Source organism: Formica exsecta, unplaced genomic scaffold, assembly GCF_003651465.1.
Source record: "Formica exsecta isolate Colony F162 unplaced genomic scaffold, ASM365146v1 scaffold38, whole genome shotgun sequence".
In the NCBI taxonomy this organism is placed as follows: Eukaryota; Metazoa; Arthropoda; class Insecta; order Hymenoptera; family Formicidae; genus Formica; species Formica exsecta.
In genome coordinates this window covers 759,286-776,038 of record NW_021851042.1, presented here as the reverse complement: position 1 = coordinate 776,038, position 16,753 = coordinate 759,286, and the positions used below count along the sequence as shown (strand labels likewise).

The 16,753-nt window shown below is 33.8% G+C and overlaps 2 protein-coding genes across 3 annotated transcripts in view; one reads left to right on the top strand and one right to left on the bottom strand.

Annotated features, from left to right (window-relative positions):
* The window catches only part of LOC115239456 (cysteine-rich hydrophobic domain-containing protein 2), a 196,282-nt gene that overhangs the window by 140,030 nt on the left and 39,499 nt on the right, over window positions 1-16,753 (bottom strand). For both annotated transcript variants that reach the window (XM_029813975.1, XM_029813974.1), the window contains exon 2: window positions 15,773-15,841. The gene's annotated coding sequence lies outside the window, so the exon portion shown is untranslated. The remainder of the gene's footprint in view (window positions 1-15,772; window positions 15,842-16,753) is intronic.
* Window positions 4,869-11,916, top strand: LOC115239455 (homeobox protein Nkx-2.5-like). Its single transcript, XM_029813972.1, has 3 exons — window positions 4,869-6,169; window positions 9,805-10,021; window positions 10,179-11,916. Exons 1-3 carry the CDS (start codon window positions 5,698-5,700, stop codon window positions 10,498-10,500), a joined length of 1,011 nt encoding a protein of 336 aa, XP_029669832.1. The 5' UTR covers window positions 4,869-5,697; the 3' UTR covers window positions 10,501-11,916.

Genomic DNA, 16,753 nt, shown 5'->3' with positions numbered 1-16,753 from the left:
ATGTGTAAAATATATCAGAGTCAAAATAAATAAAAGATTCTCCACAAACATAACTCCGACTCTTAGTAAAAGGATTTGCTTTTATTATAAGCAGTTTATTACATTGTTATAATATTATTGCACTTTCTTTTATTCCTCTCGAAATTTAATTTAATTTTATGTTTTAAATTAAAAGATTGAATTATTTATTATTTATTGAATTTTTAGTTTATCTGCATATATAATCTTATCAGATAGATAATAGTGACAAACTATAATAAAGGCTATCGCACACATAAGTATGTACATATACATTTATATGTAAATATACATTTTGCAATATAATCAATCCTTTGAATGATACCTAAGAGGGACAATTTTTGCAGCGATAAAAATTGCTCTCACTTTGAGGAGGGCTCGACTTCTCGAATCTCCCTCCGTCGACAGGAAATCTCGTGCTTGCTTTCGGCGAAGACGAGCAGGAAATTTCGATCGTTTGACGACGCGAAAGTAACCAGTAAGACACGGGGGAGAAGAAGAAGCTTACTTGCGCGAGCGCTGGCGCGCGATATGGGCGGCCGTGTGCGTGAACGCGCGCGCGTAAGAATATAAAAACAAGAAGACCGGATGACTGCTAACTGTTTGTTAGTCTTGGGTTTTAAAGTCCGCGCGTCTGTCAGTCCAGAGACGTAATATTAGTGCTTAGTGTACGCTGCGCCGCCGCCACTCCCGCTCATTCACTCTTCCTCTCTCCTTTCTTCCTCCTTTCTCTCTCTCCTATCACCCTTCCCGTATCTCTCGCACGATTCTCTCTCCTTCTTGTTTTCCTACGTGTCTTCTTGAACTTCTTGGATCGCTATTATCGTCGTATATTTAACTATCGTATATTAATTAGAATTAACAGAGTATCTGATTAATCGTGATTATCTGATACTTTAATAATTTAAAAAAAAGCACAAAATTTAATCATATAAATTTGCCGATGTATACAAACGAATAATATAATTAATTTCTAATATTAATATACGATATCGGGAATAAAATAATATTTTTAATGCGTTAATAATAATTGAAATCCAATTATTACTTTTTCTGGCTTCCAACATTTTTTTTTTTGATATGTGAATTGCGTTTAATTATTCAAAGATCCTATACATATAAGATTTCGTTGTAATAAAAATTGTGAAATTATGTTAAGCTTTAAAATTCCTTCTATTAATGATCACGTTACCACTCTACGTGATCATCTAAATATCTAAAATATATTTGCATAATGTCTTTGTGTTTTATGTATTCGAAATTTTAATTCAAGTTCTATAATAATGAAAACTATAAAGATATACAAATTAACTGAATACACAAATGACAAATATCGAATTTAAAGTTCAAAGTACGTTATTTTTAAATTACTTAATTTTTGAAAATATGCAGATTTGTATAATTATATATTAATGGCATCAAGTAACAAAATACAGAAAAATTTGACAAGAGGTATCTGCGGTTTTTGCAGAAAAAGTGATTGCGCAGCTTTAGAAAAAATTTAATAAATAATAAGTACGTTTTTTCAAAATGTACTATTATTGTCAATTTTTTAATTATTACGGTTCAATGTTAAAATATATAAGATAAATAAATAGCCTCTTCGCGCTTGCACGACAAATTAAGATTACCTCATAATAAGCATTACTCATCGAGCTTCGCGTTAGCACCTTCACCGTAAAAAGCGCCTTGATAGCTCGTCCTAGGTGGACCGTTATAAATAGTCGAAATTACTCGGAGGACCCGGGCAAAACGATGGTGTTTTAGCGGGCATTCTGGAAAAATAAACGACCGCGGCCGCGTAGGGAACAGATGACTCGCCACGCGGATGCCAACTCCTCGTTGGAGTGACAGCCGCCGTGGCCGACGATTGTTTTTCAGTTTACGTTAACGTTTCGCTTTCGTTTCGATACGGTCGTTGAACGAGCTGCTCGGCCGGCGCTGGCTCACAAGTCTTTATTGACTGTCGGTTAAATCGGGCCTCGGAAGAAGCCTCGTACGGAACTATTTGATTTTATGGGACATCTCCGGGCGCTCTCTTCGCGCGACAGGCGACGACGAGCTTGTTAAAAGGGTAGCCGCGAGGCTTCGAGACGAACGTCGAGGCCGGTGACTTTTTGCACAACGGGACTGACTTGTCGCGAGAATGACAACTGCTGAAGTCGGCGGATGGATGCTGCCGAGATGTGCGTTTACTGACAGAATCGTTTCATAAATGACTAACACTTTGGCCCTTAATCGGTTGACGTAATTCAGTAACTCATGACATGTTTCTCGATAAAAGTCTTACCCGCTCTAGATGTTCGTCATCACGCAATCTCGATATTTCGAGCGATTGCTCACAGCAGAAAAGAAAAAATACCCGAGTGGCAGAAATTCGAGCGAAGAAGGAGAAAACGAGAGGCAACAAAGTATAGCGAGGCTGAGCAAAGGACGACGCGGAGGGCGAACGCTGGTCTTATTCGGGGGTAACTGAAATAAGGTATAATTTTCCGCGCCAATTAAGGTCTTTAAGAATTGCAACCAATTGAGCGGGAGGGTCAGAGCCTTAGCTTTAGGGGAGAGACGTACCATCACATCCCCCTATAATTTATTATTGATTAGATCGGATCGAGAAAAAGAGGTCTTGGTATGTAGACTTAAGATTGGCTTGAGATCGTCTACGTATAACGGAGTGTAACGAGCAAATGGCGGACGTCGTTTTTCCAATTTCCGATCCGGATGCTCAAGGCATAAGTAGTACTTTATGCATATAATCTGTCTTTTATTTAAAAAAATTGTTTACTGACAGGTAATTATTAATATATATGTAACTTGTATGTCATCTGCAATGTTTAGTTGCTTATTGCCTATTTCTAGTAGCAATAGATTTTTTTTTATTGTGATATAATTAAACAAAACTAACTGCAAAATAATTATATAAATAAAAATGAATGTAAATAATTAAGTAATATTTCAGATAATTACAAATATATATCTGAGGGAGCAGCAGTCAATTTTTGTTTAAATATTCTATTATTTATTTAAAAAATATAGAAAAAATATTCTTAGATCGTTTGATCATTACAATCAATTATGATCAAACGTCATAGACATTGCAATAAACATTCTTTTATTATTAATGTTATTGAATTTAATTATCTGTTTTTCAATTTGCATGATTGAAATAAAAATTTATCAATAAAAGAAATTTATTTGCATAAAAATGTGCTATAATTTTTGTACTTATTAACATCTTCAATTATTTTTGTAATTATAGAATCTACAATCGACATGCATCTTTTCGACAACCAAATACGAATAACACATCTCGCCCAACAAGGTGGGAGGCGAAAGTATTTTCCCATCGATATCTCGAGCGCGCGAGGTCATCATCGGGTCAAGTCAAGCGTAGTCCACGTTCCTGCGGTTCACACTTAATTAAACCGCCATAGGAACTCGGGTGCTAGCACGTGGCGGACAATGCCGCGAGTCTTTAGCGACGATTGTTATGTAAAGCACACCCTATATATGCACCGCGCAGTTTCTCTCGTATCGTATCGAGACGAGAGAACGTAGAAACGAGAGAACGTAGAAACGAGAGTACGTAGGTACCTATATTACTCCGCTTGTACCTATGTACAGAGAAAGAAGGAGAAATGGAGAGAGCGCGAAGTAACTTTTTGAAAGCATTAGCTGCGATTCAACTGGTACGACTTCGATTGCTTTTTATCCATCAGCGACTTAGTCTCTCGAATCGTAATTCCTATCATACTTAACGAGAAGAAAACTTTGATGTTATACCAAAACGTTACATTTTTATGGCATCCCTTGTAAATTTATCTAGTAAAGAATCGGATTTTTATTCAGATGTTATCTTTAACGTGTGTTAAAATATCTTAATGTGTATATATCAATATATTATAATAAATGAATTTTTTATAGACTTTATATTAAATGTTTGAAATGTTTGTATATTTTAAAAGAAATTTTTTTAACTATATATGATTGAATATATATTAATATATATTTGAAGGAAAATTAAAATATTGTTCTTGCATAAATCAAATCTAGATAAGGATTAAATATACGTTGTGGTCACGCAGTCACGATTAATGTCTTAATATTAATCTTTTTCAAAAAGAATGAATATATGAAAAATGAATCAATAAAAAATATGGTTAATATATATCATAATAACTAAAGAAGAATAAAATAATATAAAAGACGAGTAATAAAAAAATAGTTATAATAACTATATTATAATATATTGATTAAGTATGTGGGATTGATTAAGTACAAACCTAACAATTTTATTTTGCTGTAAAGAAAATATTTTAAAGTTTAATAAATTTTAATCTCATTGAACCAGATAACTATTTTTTTAATATGTTAAAGCACATTTTAATCAAATATTAATATAAGTAATCTCGATTGCGTAAAGCACACATCAATTATGAAACTATCGTCGTATATGACGATCGTGAGTGATTGCTTCGTCGCAAGAACTTAAGGAGCCTTTTATCATTTCTCGCTGACACGGATGACAAAACGAGAAAATCTCTAAAGTGCCCCCGTACAGTTCCGGCGGGGTCGCGACGACTACGATGATCTAAAAATCTCCCGCAATCCCACTCCGTCGCGGAATATTTCCCGGTTCGCGCCTCCGTCTGGATTGGCCATTGCGGAAAAGCAGAGTCGAGGGAAAAGCGACGGATTGGTTGTAGGGCGAGGCTTGCGTCGTAACGGAAGCATCGCATCCGGTCGTACGTAGAACATCTAAAGCTCCACCTATCTCAGAACTCGCGTGTGCAAGCTCGGGAGAGTCGGGACCGAGAGGGTGGGCAACGAGAAGCACCGACGAGCTCGTTAATGAGAGGAGAGGTGGATCATCTCTTCAATACGTAGCGAGAGATCGATAGCTGATGAGAACATAGTCAGAATTTGATAAACGCTGAACTTCGCCTCTCGGGAGATAAAACCGTTTCGAGATCATCTATGTGAAACTAGAGAGACTTTCATGAAATAGAAAGAGAAACGGGAAGAGAGAAAGAGAAAGGCAAAGAAGAGCAAGCGTCTCTTAGGTGGGGGTTGTTGGAGCAAAAGAGGGAGGCTCTTTACGAGGGAGGAAGGGAGAGTCGCGGGTTGAGTGTGGTAATTCGAAAAATAAGTCTCCGCGGGCGACAAGCACACTTGACCCAAGCACACTCGAATCGAAAGGGTCGAGCACTTGGGAATAACAATTAATAACGCCAGTCGGCCTACCAGCGATCCTCTGGCTGCTCGAGAGCCCCCAGAGATTATGTGAACGCGGAAGACATCTAGCATTCGTCGGTCGATTCTCCGCTCCGACGTGTCGGCGACGCTGGTAACGAGCGAGAGTGACAGTTGAGTGATTGAGAAAATTCGGTGTATAATCTTTTAACTTCAATAAATTCGTAAAAGGTGAAAAAGAACCACAAAAATTAAAAAAGAAAATGCAAGATAGTGGAATTTGGTGACCATTCGTATCATGTGACGCGACGAGCTTTCTCATGTGTGCACACAATCGACGATGATCGTAATTATGAAGAAAAAGATTGAAAAAATTTAAAAGAGAGACGATTAGAGAGAGTGTAGAGAAAAATCATTTTTTAGACAGTTTTCATCGTAATCATTGCAAGATCCGCGAGAAAGCTCGTAGTAGCGAAATACGGACTGATGGAGGACGATAAGCGCAGCGAAGCCTCGCCGAAACTTTCTCAACCGACTCCCTTCAGCATCGCCGACATCCTAAGCCGGAGAACCTCCTGCGCGGACTCGAGAAGATGCGACTTGGAGAAAATCCAGGCCGTGGTTTCCGCACCGATGAGAAGACACAATCGGGATTACGAGCGCGTAGCAGAGAACGAGCAGCTCGACGGCAACTACGATCATGATCAGGTGATTCATTATCCGAGATTGCCCACCCCGGAGCTGAATATGGCGCACGAGCTGGATATCCTGAGAAGGAATCTGGCGGAAGCAAATTTATCAAATTTTGGAAACATCCCGCACTTAACCCAGGGAACTTTCAAGCATCATCTCGAGACTCTGGAAAATCTGACGGCGTATCAGCCTGTTAAGGAACCGATGGAGACTTCTCACAGACAGCAGGACGAAGCGTTGGACATGAGTAAAAACAAGTATTTAGGTACGTGATATTGTTCGCGTGAATTAATTTTATCGCGATAGCGCAACAAAAAGCGTATTATGAATATTCTATTATTGAAAATAATATCAAAGTAGTATCAAGATTTTCTTTTTGTATATCAATTTAACAATTTTATATTAAATTAAATAGAATAATAATTTGGATAAAAAATGTAACAATTTAATAGCCAACTTTATTATGCATATGTATGTGACTATATATCACTTTCTTCAAAATATTATTATTATTATATTATTCAGAATGCTAATATGTATAATAAAGATAAATGTTGTTAAAGGATATTGTATAAGACTGTGAATCACAATGATCAATTATTAATAATGAAAAAATGAGAAAAATAAGGTTAAAGGAAAATTTCTTCGAAAAGTAGATGAATTATGCTTCAATATCTTATGCGAGAGAGAAAACAATATCTTTAAAATTCTGGAAGATGGTGACCTGCCGGATTATTTTATGTCGGGCACGAGGATGCGGGCTTAAGAGGTCATTTAAGCAGATACGCGCGTAACAGGCGAGCTCCTTCAAGGGTTTTTAAAGTTTAACCCGAGCGCAGATAACATAATTGAATGTAATTTTAGTAGCATAAGTGCCACTCGACTCGGCAGACGTCACGAGTACCGATTACTTCTTGCACTTGTTCAATCTCTGGCCACACTCTGTTCCCCTGTCTCGAGAGCATGCAAGCAAGGATCCCCGTGGATTACCTTAAAAACTGTTTTAGATCAAGGTTACGATTGCTAACTATTTCCGAATAAATGTTCGCGATTGATTTATTGATGACAGATATAGCGCTAAGTATTATATACAGGATACCAATAATTCTTATCATTAACCATTTCGCTTCCACTATATCTACATTATGCAATATATTTTGCACGTAGAATGGCAATATTTCTTATTTAATAAATTGAATTTATACGAATTTATTTTACGTATAGCAGACAGCGATTGTTTGAAACAATTAGAAGCGCAGCAAAATCGCGATAATTTCCACCGCCGCTATATATATATAAAAGTCCTTATAATCAATATTATATCTCGCAACACGAAAATTAATTCGAGGTGATCTTGAGGCACATTAACCCGAGTCAACATGCGTGCTTCGACAAACAAATCTGTGTGAGACGAATCGCTTTGTCATTTCCTTATAACAACACATAATAATAAAGAAAATCACACAAAGGTAACAGATTTGTTATTTCAGAGTCGAGATTTTTCGAGAAGATCGCGTTAATAAAAGCGGCGAGCGCGTGCGGCCAGACCACAGACCGCTTTCGGGTTCGGAAACTGCTATCGAAATCATCTCCGTTAAATCAAAATTGCTCACTTCGAGTATTATTATTAATTAAATTTTGCACGAATTATCGTTACAGCGATATTTCCTAGTTAATCTTTGCATCCCCTCGTGCCATATCCATTTTTTCGTAATATATATTCGCCCTCTTTAGTACGATACGAAGAGCAAGTATTGAATTACATGGCCGAATAGTGTTATCTTAATATAAAGGTAAACAGAGATATCTTCCCTCGCACTGACTGCTCGAGAAATCAATCATGATTAACAGCATTTGTGGTGAAATATACACATGATTTCTATCCTTCTAGAATCATTATATATAATAATAAAAGATTTTTAAAGATTTTGAATATAGAACTATAATTGTCACTAATTATAACTCTTGATTATTTTTTTATTTTATATTTAGCAAATATATTTGGTTACGATGTTTCGATATATTTTATAATAATTGTGCTCCTAATATTACGTCGATGTATTGCAAATAAAAAGTCGATCAGAAGAGATTATAGATATAGAGAAAATACATGACTATATAAGATCTTAGAAAATCTTATAAAGATAGCGCCATAAAAAAATATACGATAATTAACTTTACGAAGACACGGTGTAACGCCTTTTCTGAAACGAAAGATCGTCACTTGAAACCGCACGAGCCACGGTAGCATATTGTTTGCAGCGACTGGGGGTGAAGAGACAGGTACGAGCTGGCACCGATTCAAGGTGCACTCAGAAAATTACGAGTTCACTTTCGTGAGGGAAAATCTCTCCAGTCATTTAATATAATAATGGACATAATCGAAAGAATATCGATGATGTCGTAAAATATATTATTTTTAATTCGGTATTTTTAATATTTTATTTTTATTACGGTAATAAGTGGGAAAATTCTTCTTAATATTCGCCCATCGCTAAGCTAAGCTAAGACAGGTAGAGGAACCAAAAAGCGTTTTAGTGGTTTCAAAGGATCATCGATGTAATCAGAGTCAGTCGACGCCACTTGCTCGTCTGGAACTGAACTCTCGATATAGATGCGGTGTAGGATGTTTGACGAGCGCCGAAGGATGGACGCATTAGCCGGACGAGATGGCATCTAGTTGACGTCGAAAGTGATCAAATATAGATCTCTCTAAATGCTCCGTATCCCCTGCTGACCACCGACGATAAACATTGACGTAGGATGAGCGTTTTAAGCGCGAAATAATTATAATACTATCGAAGAACTTCACGATTAAAAAATTCGCGAAAATATACTAATGTAGATTATATGAAATTTTTAATAAATATATAAAAAATAATTTTTATAAATCCTCTTTAAATATGATATTTCATTGACAAATTATTACGATTCTAGAGAATTAATTATTTTTTTATATCAAAAGCACAATATTTTTTAAAATAATAAAATCTATACTAAATCATTTGGATTTGATCATCTCTTCGATGCAATCTTCATCAACATGCCCGCGGCCAAAATTATAATGTTACACCGAATTAAATTTACAAAAATATAAATTGAATATAAAATAATATACTATTTTTATTTAATATATAAGAATTTTTCATAACATGATAATACAAATAAAATGAACATGCAAATATATCTCGAAAGATATCTCGATAATCTATATAAAGTTAATAAAGAATGCGAGATATTTTTGTAATCAACGGTTTAATATTTTTATTCTTTTGGTTAAAAAATTGTATATTACTTTTTGTTTATGAGATATTTATATTGCAAAGTAGCGGATCAAGCGCATTGCCAAGTAGAAGTTAGCGTGATCTGCAATATGATTGTACTCTAGTGGCACTGGTTAAACTTAGAGGAGAATTACCGCGGAACAGAAACGTAAACATGTCGGAGTAGCGAGTACATGTGTTAATGTTTGTTCGAGACATCAAAAGCAACGAAGCTCTCTCTTTCTTTCTCCGATCGTTCGCCGTTTCTATGGCCGCTCGATGATGGTTACTCCGACTTTCGGGCTAAACGATTGCTTTACGGTATAGTTGCAGATTCTCGCGTGAATCTAAATATTTATCCGCAAACGAATTTGAGCTCGGCAAGCTCGCATTATTCGAAAAATAAAGTCCCATGTTCCTTGATATGCAAAAGCTTAAAAATCTTCTCGTTTCTTTTAATATATTATAATAGTTTAAAATATATTCTAGGAAATGTTTAATGAAATCAGAATATCATAAAAATTTTAATAAAAGTTTCATTTTTTATAAGGCTCTATTAATTTAAGTTTATCCGTATGCAAAAGGAGCTGAGAGATTTTATTTCCAAAATAAAAATTTATTCGTCCATATCTTACAGATGAAGTGGAAGACGACGCATACGAAACGCAAAATTCGGGGCAAAGTTTGCAGAATAGAAAAAAGCGCAGCAGAGCAGCATTCTCGCATGCGCAAGTCTATGAATTAGAAAGAAGATTTGCCGCTCAAAAATATTTGTCGGGTCCAGAGAGGGCGGATCTGGCACGCGGCTTGAAATTGACGGAGACGCAAGTCAAGATCTGGTTTCAAAATCGACGGTATAATTTTTTTTTATATATCTATGTTTATACATGAAATTAATTTCAGATTTGATATAAAAATTTTGGAAAAAGAGAATCCGATTTTATATTACACGGACTACAAATCTCCTACTCTTTCGATTTTCATTAAATATTGTTGTTGACTTTACTTCAGATACAAGACCAAGCGGCGCCAAGAGGAATTAGGCGCCCTCGTTAATTCTGGAAGCGCCAGGCGCGTGGCTGTACGCGTCCTGGTACATCCGGACGAGCATTTGAGGGGATTGCCTCTTCGTGGTTCCGGACAACTTCCCGGCCAAATGTCGGGCCCGCAAATTCACCCCGCGAACAAAGCGCTCAGCGGTTTCCCATATTACTGTCTCCCGTATCATCCGCTACTCTGTCCGCCCCTGCACGCCACCCACATTCAGGTACAAAGCCCGATCGCGCCTGATTTCGATCCGAATCAAATCTCGAAAATCAAGAACGAGAAATGAACGATAGATCGCTCGTGAAATTTCGAGTATCGTTTCATATCACCAAGATGGTCACTTTTGTGCATGATGTAAAATACAATCATTTATAGAATAATGATATCTTAGTATCGCGAAATATCGTGACTTTATGACTGTCTAAAAATGTGTTTAATGACTTGAAACAACAGCATGCTCAATCACGCAATTAAGTACGCAGAAATCATGATCATCAAAACTGATCTACAGCGCAAATGAATTTCAATGTCAAATTTATTCCGGCGAAAAGAATGTATAATTATTTAACAAATTGTTCATTTAATATAAAGATATAATTTATAGCTGATATCCAGATTTGTCATATATTTGCAAGAGAAAAAAACACGATAGAGTCATCTTTTATATGGTTCATGCATTATACTTTACATGTAATGGCATATTTTTCTTGAAATAAAAAAAATAGATTTAATGATTCTAAAAAAAAAAAGAAAAAATAAAATATTTTGTAACATTAACATCTCATGTCCACAAATCCAGTTTATTAATGTTAAAAATTCAATCAAGAACCACCGATACATCAGTCAATCAAATCAAATCATCAATGAAATTTTTAAATATTTATTTTTTAAATTATGAGGCTCTTCACGAAAAAGTGTATCTTGCATCTTTTTTATAATATCATATCAAAGGATATGTTCAAAATACGACTACACCTATACTAAATGTTACTAACAAGTTATGATATTTTTCAGTAGCTTATCTATAAAATACGCTCTCTTAACACGTTACTGTTAAGCCTTTCGATTGTATTTCAATATATGAGCACTTCATACAAAAAGTCTGTTTGTTAGAATCATAATAATATGCATAATAATTGGATTTACTACTCATCTAATCGAGCTGTCTGAAATTATCATATATTTATTGTAATTCAATGACGATATAAAAGTGATGTAAATTAGCCTGTAAATAAATGTATAAAATACGAAATATTGATATTGAGTCTCCTCTATTTCCTCTATTATCTGGGATATTAAACTTTAAACTTAAAAAAAATGGAAAAACTAAAAAATAAAGTTTTCACAATCTACTAATTTAATGTTTTTTTATTGACTCTTATGTATGTTCTTTAACTTTAAAGTTTCATATCTCGAAGGAAAACAGAGATGATATTGTATGCAACTATTATATTGTAACATGCCAAATGACATCTAGTGCTTTTTACACAAATTGGGAGAGTATTGGCAGACGTATAAATTGCGACGCATGATTCTTAAGTGAAAACGGAAAATGTGTTCTTCAAATTACCTCTAAAACATGTGCAATTACTAGCGGACTGTGTGCAATGTATAAAAAGTATGAATTAAATATCTAATGCTAATGCAATTTGTTTAATGTGCGTCACGAGTGTACTATGTTCAAATTCAATTTATTGTTTAAGTACACCCAGATGATCACGTAAATGTCTTTAAATATATGTATATCATCCAGAATCTATTGAGTATATATTGTGTATATATTCTCTCCACATTTTTCCTATTTCCTTTCAATTTCGAAAAAGCGCAACATCGCAGGTGAAAAATGAGTTTTCTCATCGGTATTGCAACTGACTTTCTCATAAGGGTTTTAATGGTTGCATCTGGGTGGGCCCAGCAGACATCAGATATGTTTATTCAGACGCGGAGACGAGCAAGCTTAACCGACGGACGAGAAAAAATCTAGATCTGACACTCATCTGTTGTAAACAAAAATGTTACATTCCCCTCGCCGAAACGCCTTTTACATTCCGCCGTATAAATCCTTATGAGGCGGTCTTCGAGTTGTTAAGAAGAGAATTAGTAGTTTTTAATTTATTTGTTTAGACTTCTTAAGTTTTAATTGCATGCATACATATACAGCATTATTTCTCATGGGAGTTATATATAGAATATTTCACAAGCTATTGTAATATACTATTCTTTTTACGACAATTATTTACGATATAAATTATTCAAAGAAACGAGAAGAAACATAATATATCTAAATAATACATTTTTAAATGTTCTAAATATCTGATTAAATAGTTTATAAAAAGTTAAAAAAAAATATTAAGTAAATAGTACATTTTGTACACATAAAAATAAACGAAAATTCTCAGATAAAAAATCACCTATCCCTATTTCGTAATTCGTATTTTTGGCGTTTCTGAGTATCAACAAACTATAGTGGTCAGTATAATTTTCGTGACGCAAGCCGCAAATTATTACGAGTTTCGGCACTAATAGCGATTGTACATCGACACAAGGCCTCGTTTAGCACGAGAGAGCATTATGACTTTACAATGTTTAGAACTGTTATAAACGAAGCAATAATGGACTGCAGAAGCGACTATAAAGTCTGCAGCACCACGGGTTTTCTATTGCGCACATTTGAACTACCAACATAGATTACGGATAGAAGCCGTCGTATTAATTACTGTAATCGAAATTTGTATCGCATCAACCTGCGATATAAATAACCTTGCGATACAAATAAATAAATAAAAATTGCTGCAATAATATTACGAGTCTGTTTATCTTATGACGTGATTGTTATAAATATAAAACTAATACGCTTAATTAAATAGGTCTATTAATCAGTCAACATAATGTTAAAATTTCTAATTCTAGAATATTTCTGTCTTTTATTCCAGAAAATTCCAGATTGTATCATTATTGAAATAACATTATTATATTAATTGACAACGTTTTGTTGATAAAATTTTTCTAAAAAAGTGTCGATGCCTCCAAGTTAAAAATATACGAATGTAACAAACCATTTTCAATCCTCGACTCAGGAATTTGCTATCGGCTGTAACAAGCTCGCAATTTGAAGCGGGAGTACGTTAGTTCGAGTGCACCACTGACGGACTTGTCTCGTAAAACGAGAAAGGAACGATTTAACGCTCAATCAACCGACGAAAGCTAATTTTCATTAGCTGTTAATAGAGCAAGACCACCCTCTCCCTTGATCATCCAGTACGGGTTCTACGCCTTACCCCTCGTTATACCGTTTCTCTACAAACGCATCTCTATCGTTTGTTAGTAGAAAGCTTTGCGCATTAAATAAATGAAAGATAAACTGGCAAAATTAACTTAAAATCTATTATGCAAATATAATATTCTAGATAAATTATTTTAGCATAAGATAAAGATTTGCGATTTTTTTTGTGCATCACTATAAACAAATGTTATTAAATAATAAAATCTCTTTCTTAGATATTTTATATATACTTGCATATATACAAATTTTTATAAGTAAAATATCATTAAAATTTTATATTTAATAAATAATAATATTATAAGTATTGTACTCTATTATAAATATATAATATCATAGAATTACAAAACATTAAATTTATATTATCAGTATTCTTATTATTTTTCGTAAATAAATTTCTTCACATATTTGTTAATATCCAAGAAAAATAGTAATTTTTAATTTTCTATATTTAAAGAATTTATTCCAGTAATTATTATAATTAAAAGATAAAAATCCAGCTTTTTAGAAAAAATAAAAATATATTTGATATAATACTTTTGATATATTTTTGATTAAATATCTTTCGTGGTTTAATGAATTCGCAGACAAGTATACCGAGAATCATATTTACCGCAAAAAGATTATTGAAGCGGGATCAATTTGAATTTCATGTAAAAAATTGTACAGAGGACAATTCAGCTGCTCGAGGCTGCATAGTGGCCATTATCAATTTTGCACGAGCCATTTGCTTGCAGGGTAAAAAAATCCTGATTTTTTCGAGCGTCTACAGTATCTTTTACAATAAATGTAAAGCAAGCGAGTAAATTTAAAAGTATAATTAAAACGTTTTTCTACATGAAGCAAGTAATATTTTATAGTTTATGTTAAAAATCTCTTTCTAATTGTAAGTCAAACTGTCAAAAAGATTCGAAATATGCAGTCAGTATGCATCAATTATTACAATGTTAAAGCAATAGAAAAAATGTAACAAGTCCTCCCTCTTTATTTTCATGAGTAAAACAAACGCACGAATCTGATTTCATCATCCCCTCCAAAAGTAATATAAACGGAATTGCCGGTTCCAAGTTTGAGATTTCAGTTACTTTCGTCTTTGTCGTCACTTTTTCCCATCTCTCTTATATACCATTCTTCCGATTTCTGTGACACGCGTTTCAATTGGGATGGTTGCCAAGGAAACCTAGAAGCCGGCGTGTCACATGGACTATTGAAAACGTTAAAGGGGACACCTCTCCATTTCGCCGAAAACATTCGAAATGCTGCGTCAGCGACGAGTAAAATTTGTAAGTATAACATGAATTTTCAAATATTTAAATCTTCTATGTGTTATTTCATCTCCTCATGTATGTATGTGTGCGTGTGTGTGTGTTATTCTAGATCTAGATAAATATATTTATCTAGATAATTATATTTTTCGATGAGCAATTGTCTTAATTAAACTATCTCTCCGTAAAAAAGGCATGTTAAGTCGATACTCGAAAATCTCGAAGTATATTGTTGCCTCTTTTCCGCGATGCTGATTGGTTCTGTCATTGCGCTTACTTCGTAAGCGGCTATCATTGCATATTTTGACAGTTATTTTGTGTATATATCGTTAAAAATGTTTAATGAAAAAGAATAAATGGCGCGCGCGAAGTGCGCGTTGTGTTGTGCTAGTCACATAAATAAGAGATAACATAATTTTTTTACTAATGTAAAACTAATGCTTATTATAAAATTATTAAAAAATTTTGAGTGTATTTTATAATCATAAAGAAAATTAAAAACTTATAAAAATTTTAAATTAATCCTTGCTTTTTATCAAATGCTTTGTAAAATATAAAAATATTTTTTTCACTGATATAAAATAGAAATTTTAATGTGAAAGATAATTATTCAAGCTTGAATATCTATTATATCGAAAGATAAGATTTCTAATGCAAATTTTTCACTTTATAAACGTTACGCAGTTTTACTTATTCTCACACGTGCGAAAATATTTCTTCTTTCCGAAATTAATACCTGCTCTGCTTTGAATTTACGAAGGGAGAAAATCAGCCCGAGTACATCGCGGATCATCAAACGGGTAACGACGCCTGAAGTCTACCAAGAAGAACTTGTCGAGCGAACTACGGAGGAAACCGTTTCCTCCGCTTTTCCGGCATTTCAAAGAAGCAATTTAGCGATTTTTCGTGGCGAAGCGCCGTCGAGGAAAATTGGCGTACGAGCGGCCAATCAGCGGTGTTTCATGCAGCCGCCACGACTCAAAGAAATTCTTTCGAATATTTCTTATACTTACGAACTACGAGGATAGACGTCAATAGCTTCACCAGCATATGTTCGACAATACTTCGAGCTTCTTCGTATTCTGAAATCAAAAATTTTACTTATATATTATATGTTTATATGTTTAATCTCGTAAATATAATACAAATGATGGAAAGTTAGTAAAGTTAGTAAATTTTAACAAATCTCTTTCTCTTATACTATTTTTAAAATGATGCATAATAAAATAATGGTAAAATCATTACATTAAGTACAAAATTGATGAAATGAAAATCTTATTATTGATGATATAAAAATGAGAGAGAACACATTTTTATATACATAAAAAAAAAAAAACTTTAAAAAAAAGTTTCTTCTATATCAGAGTATAGAGTGCAGGACATGTCAGTAGCAAAAAGCATTAACTAAATGACTTTTTCACATGCTGGTAAGTTAGATATTTAGATTTAAGTTTCCCTGAGAGAGAAGCAGTTTCACATCCCTTGTTCTCTCAACACATTGATGCAAGCAACACACGGTTATAGTTTGACGCACGTTGATAAAGTAGACTTTTCGATTTAATGTAAATATTTCTTCTTTAAATATAATAATTTTGTACAGAGAAAAATATTTTATATTACTCTTTAGAATAGTTATTTAATCTTTTTCTATGTATAGAAATTATTATTAAAATAAAAATGTGTAAAGTGTATGCATTTTCAAAATATCATTTCTGTATTATATTTTAAGTGACTTTAACAAAAACATTTTAGCATAATCAGCAGTTTTAATAAAATTAAGGAAATAATAATATAAAATAATACATATAAATAATATATTCTGTCTTTTCCAGGTAAATGCATCACGACATTCTTCAATCTGAATATTCAGCAATCGATAAGGCGCAATGTTAAAAATGCAAGCAATGCATAATTCGACTATGAATATTCATATTAATTTTTTCATTCTGCTTTTTTATTATTTGTAAGTCTTGGTAATATAAAATGCAACAGAA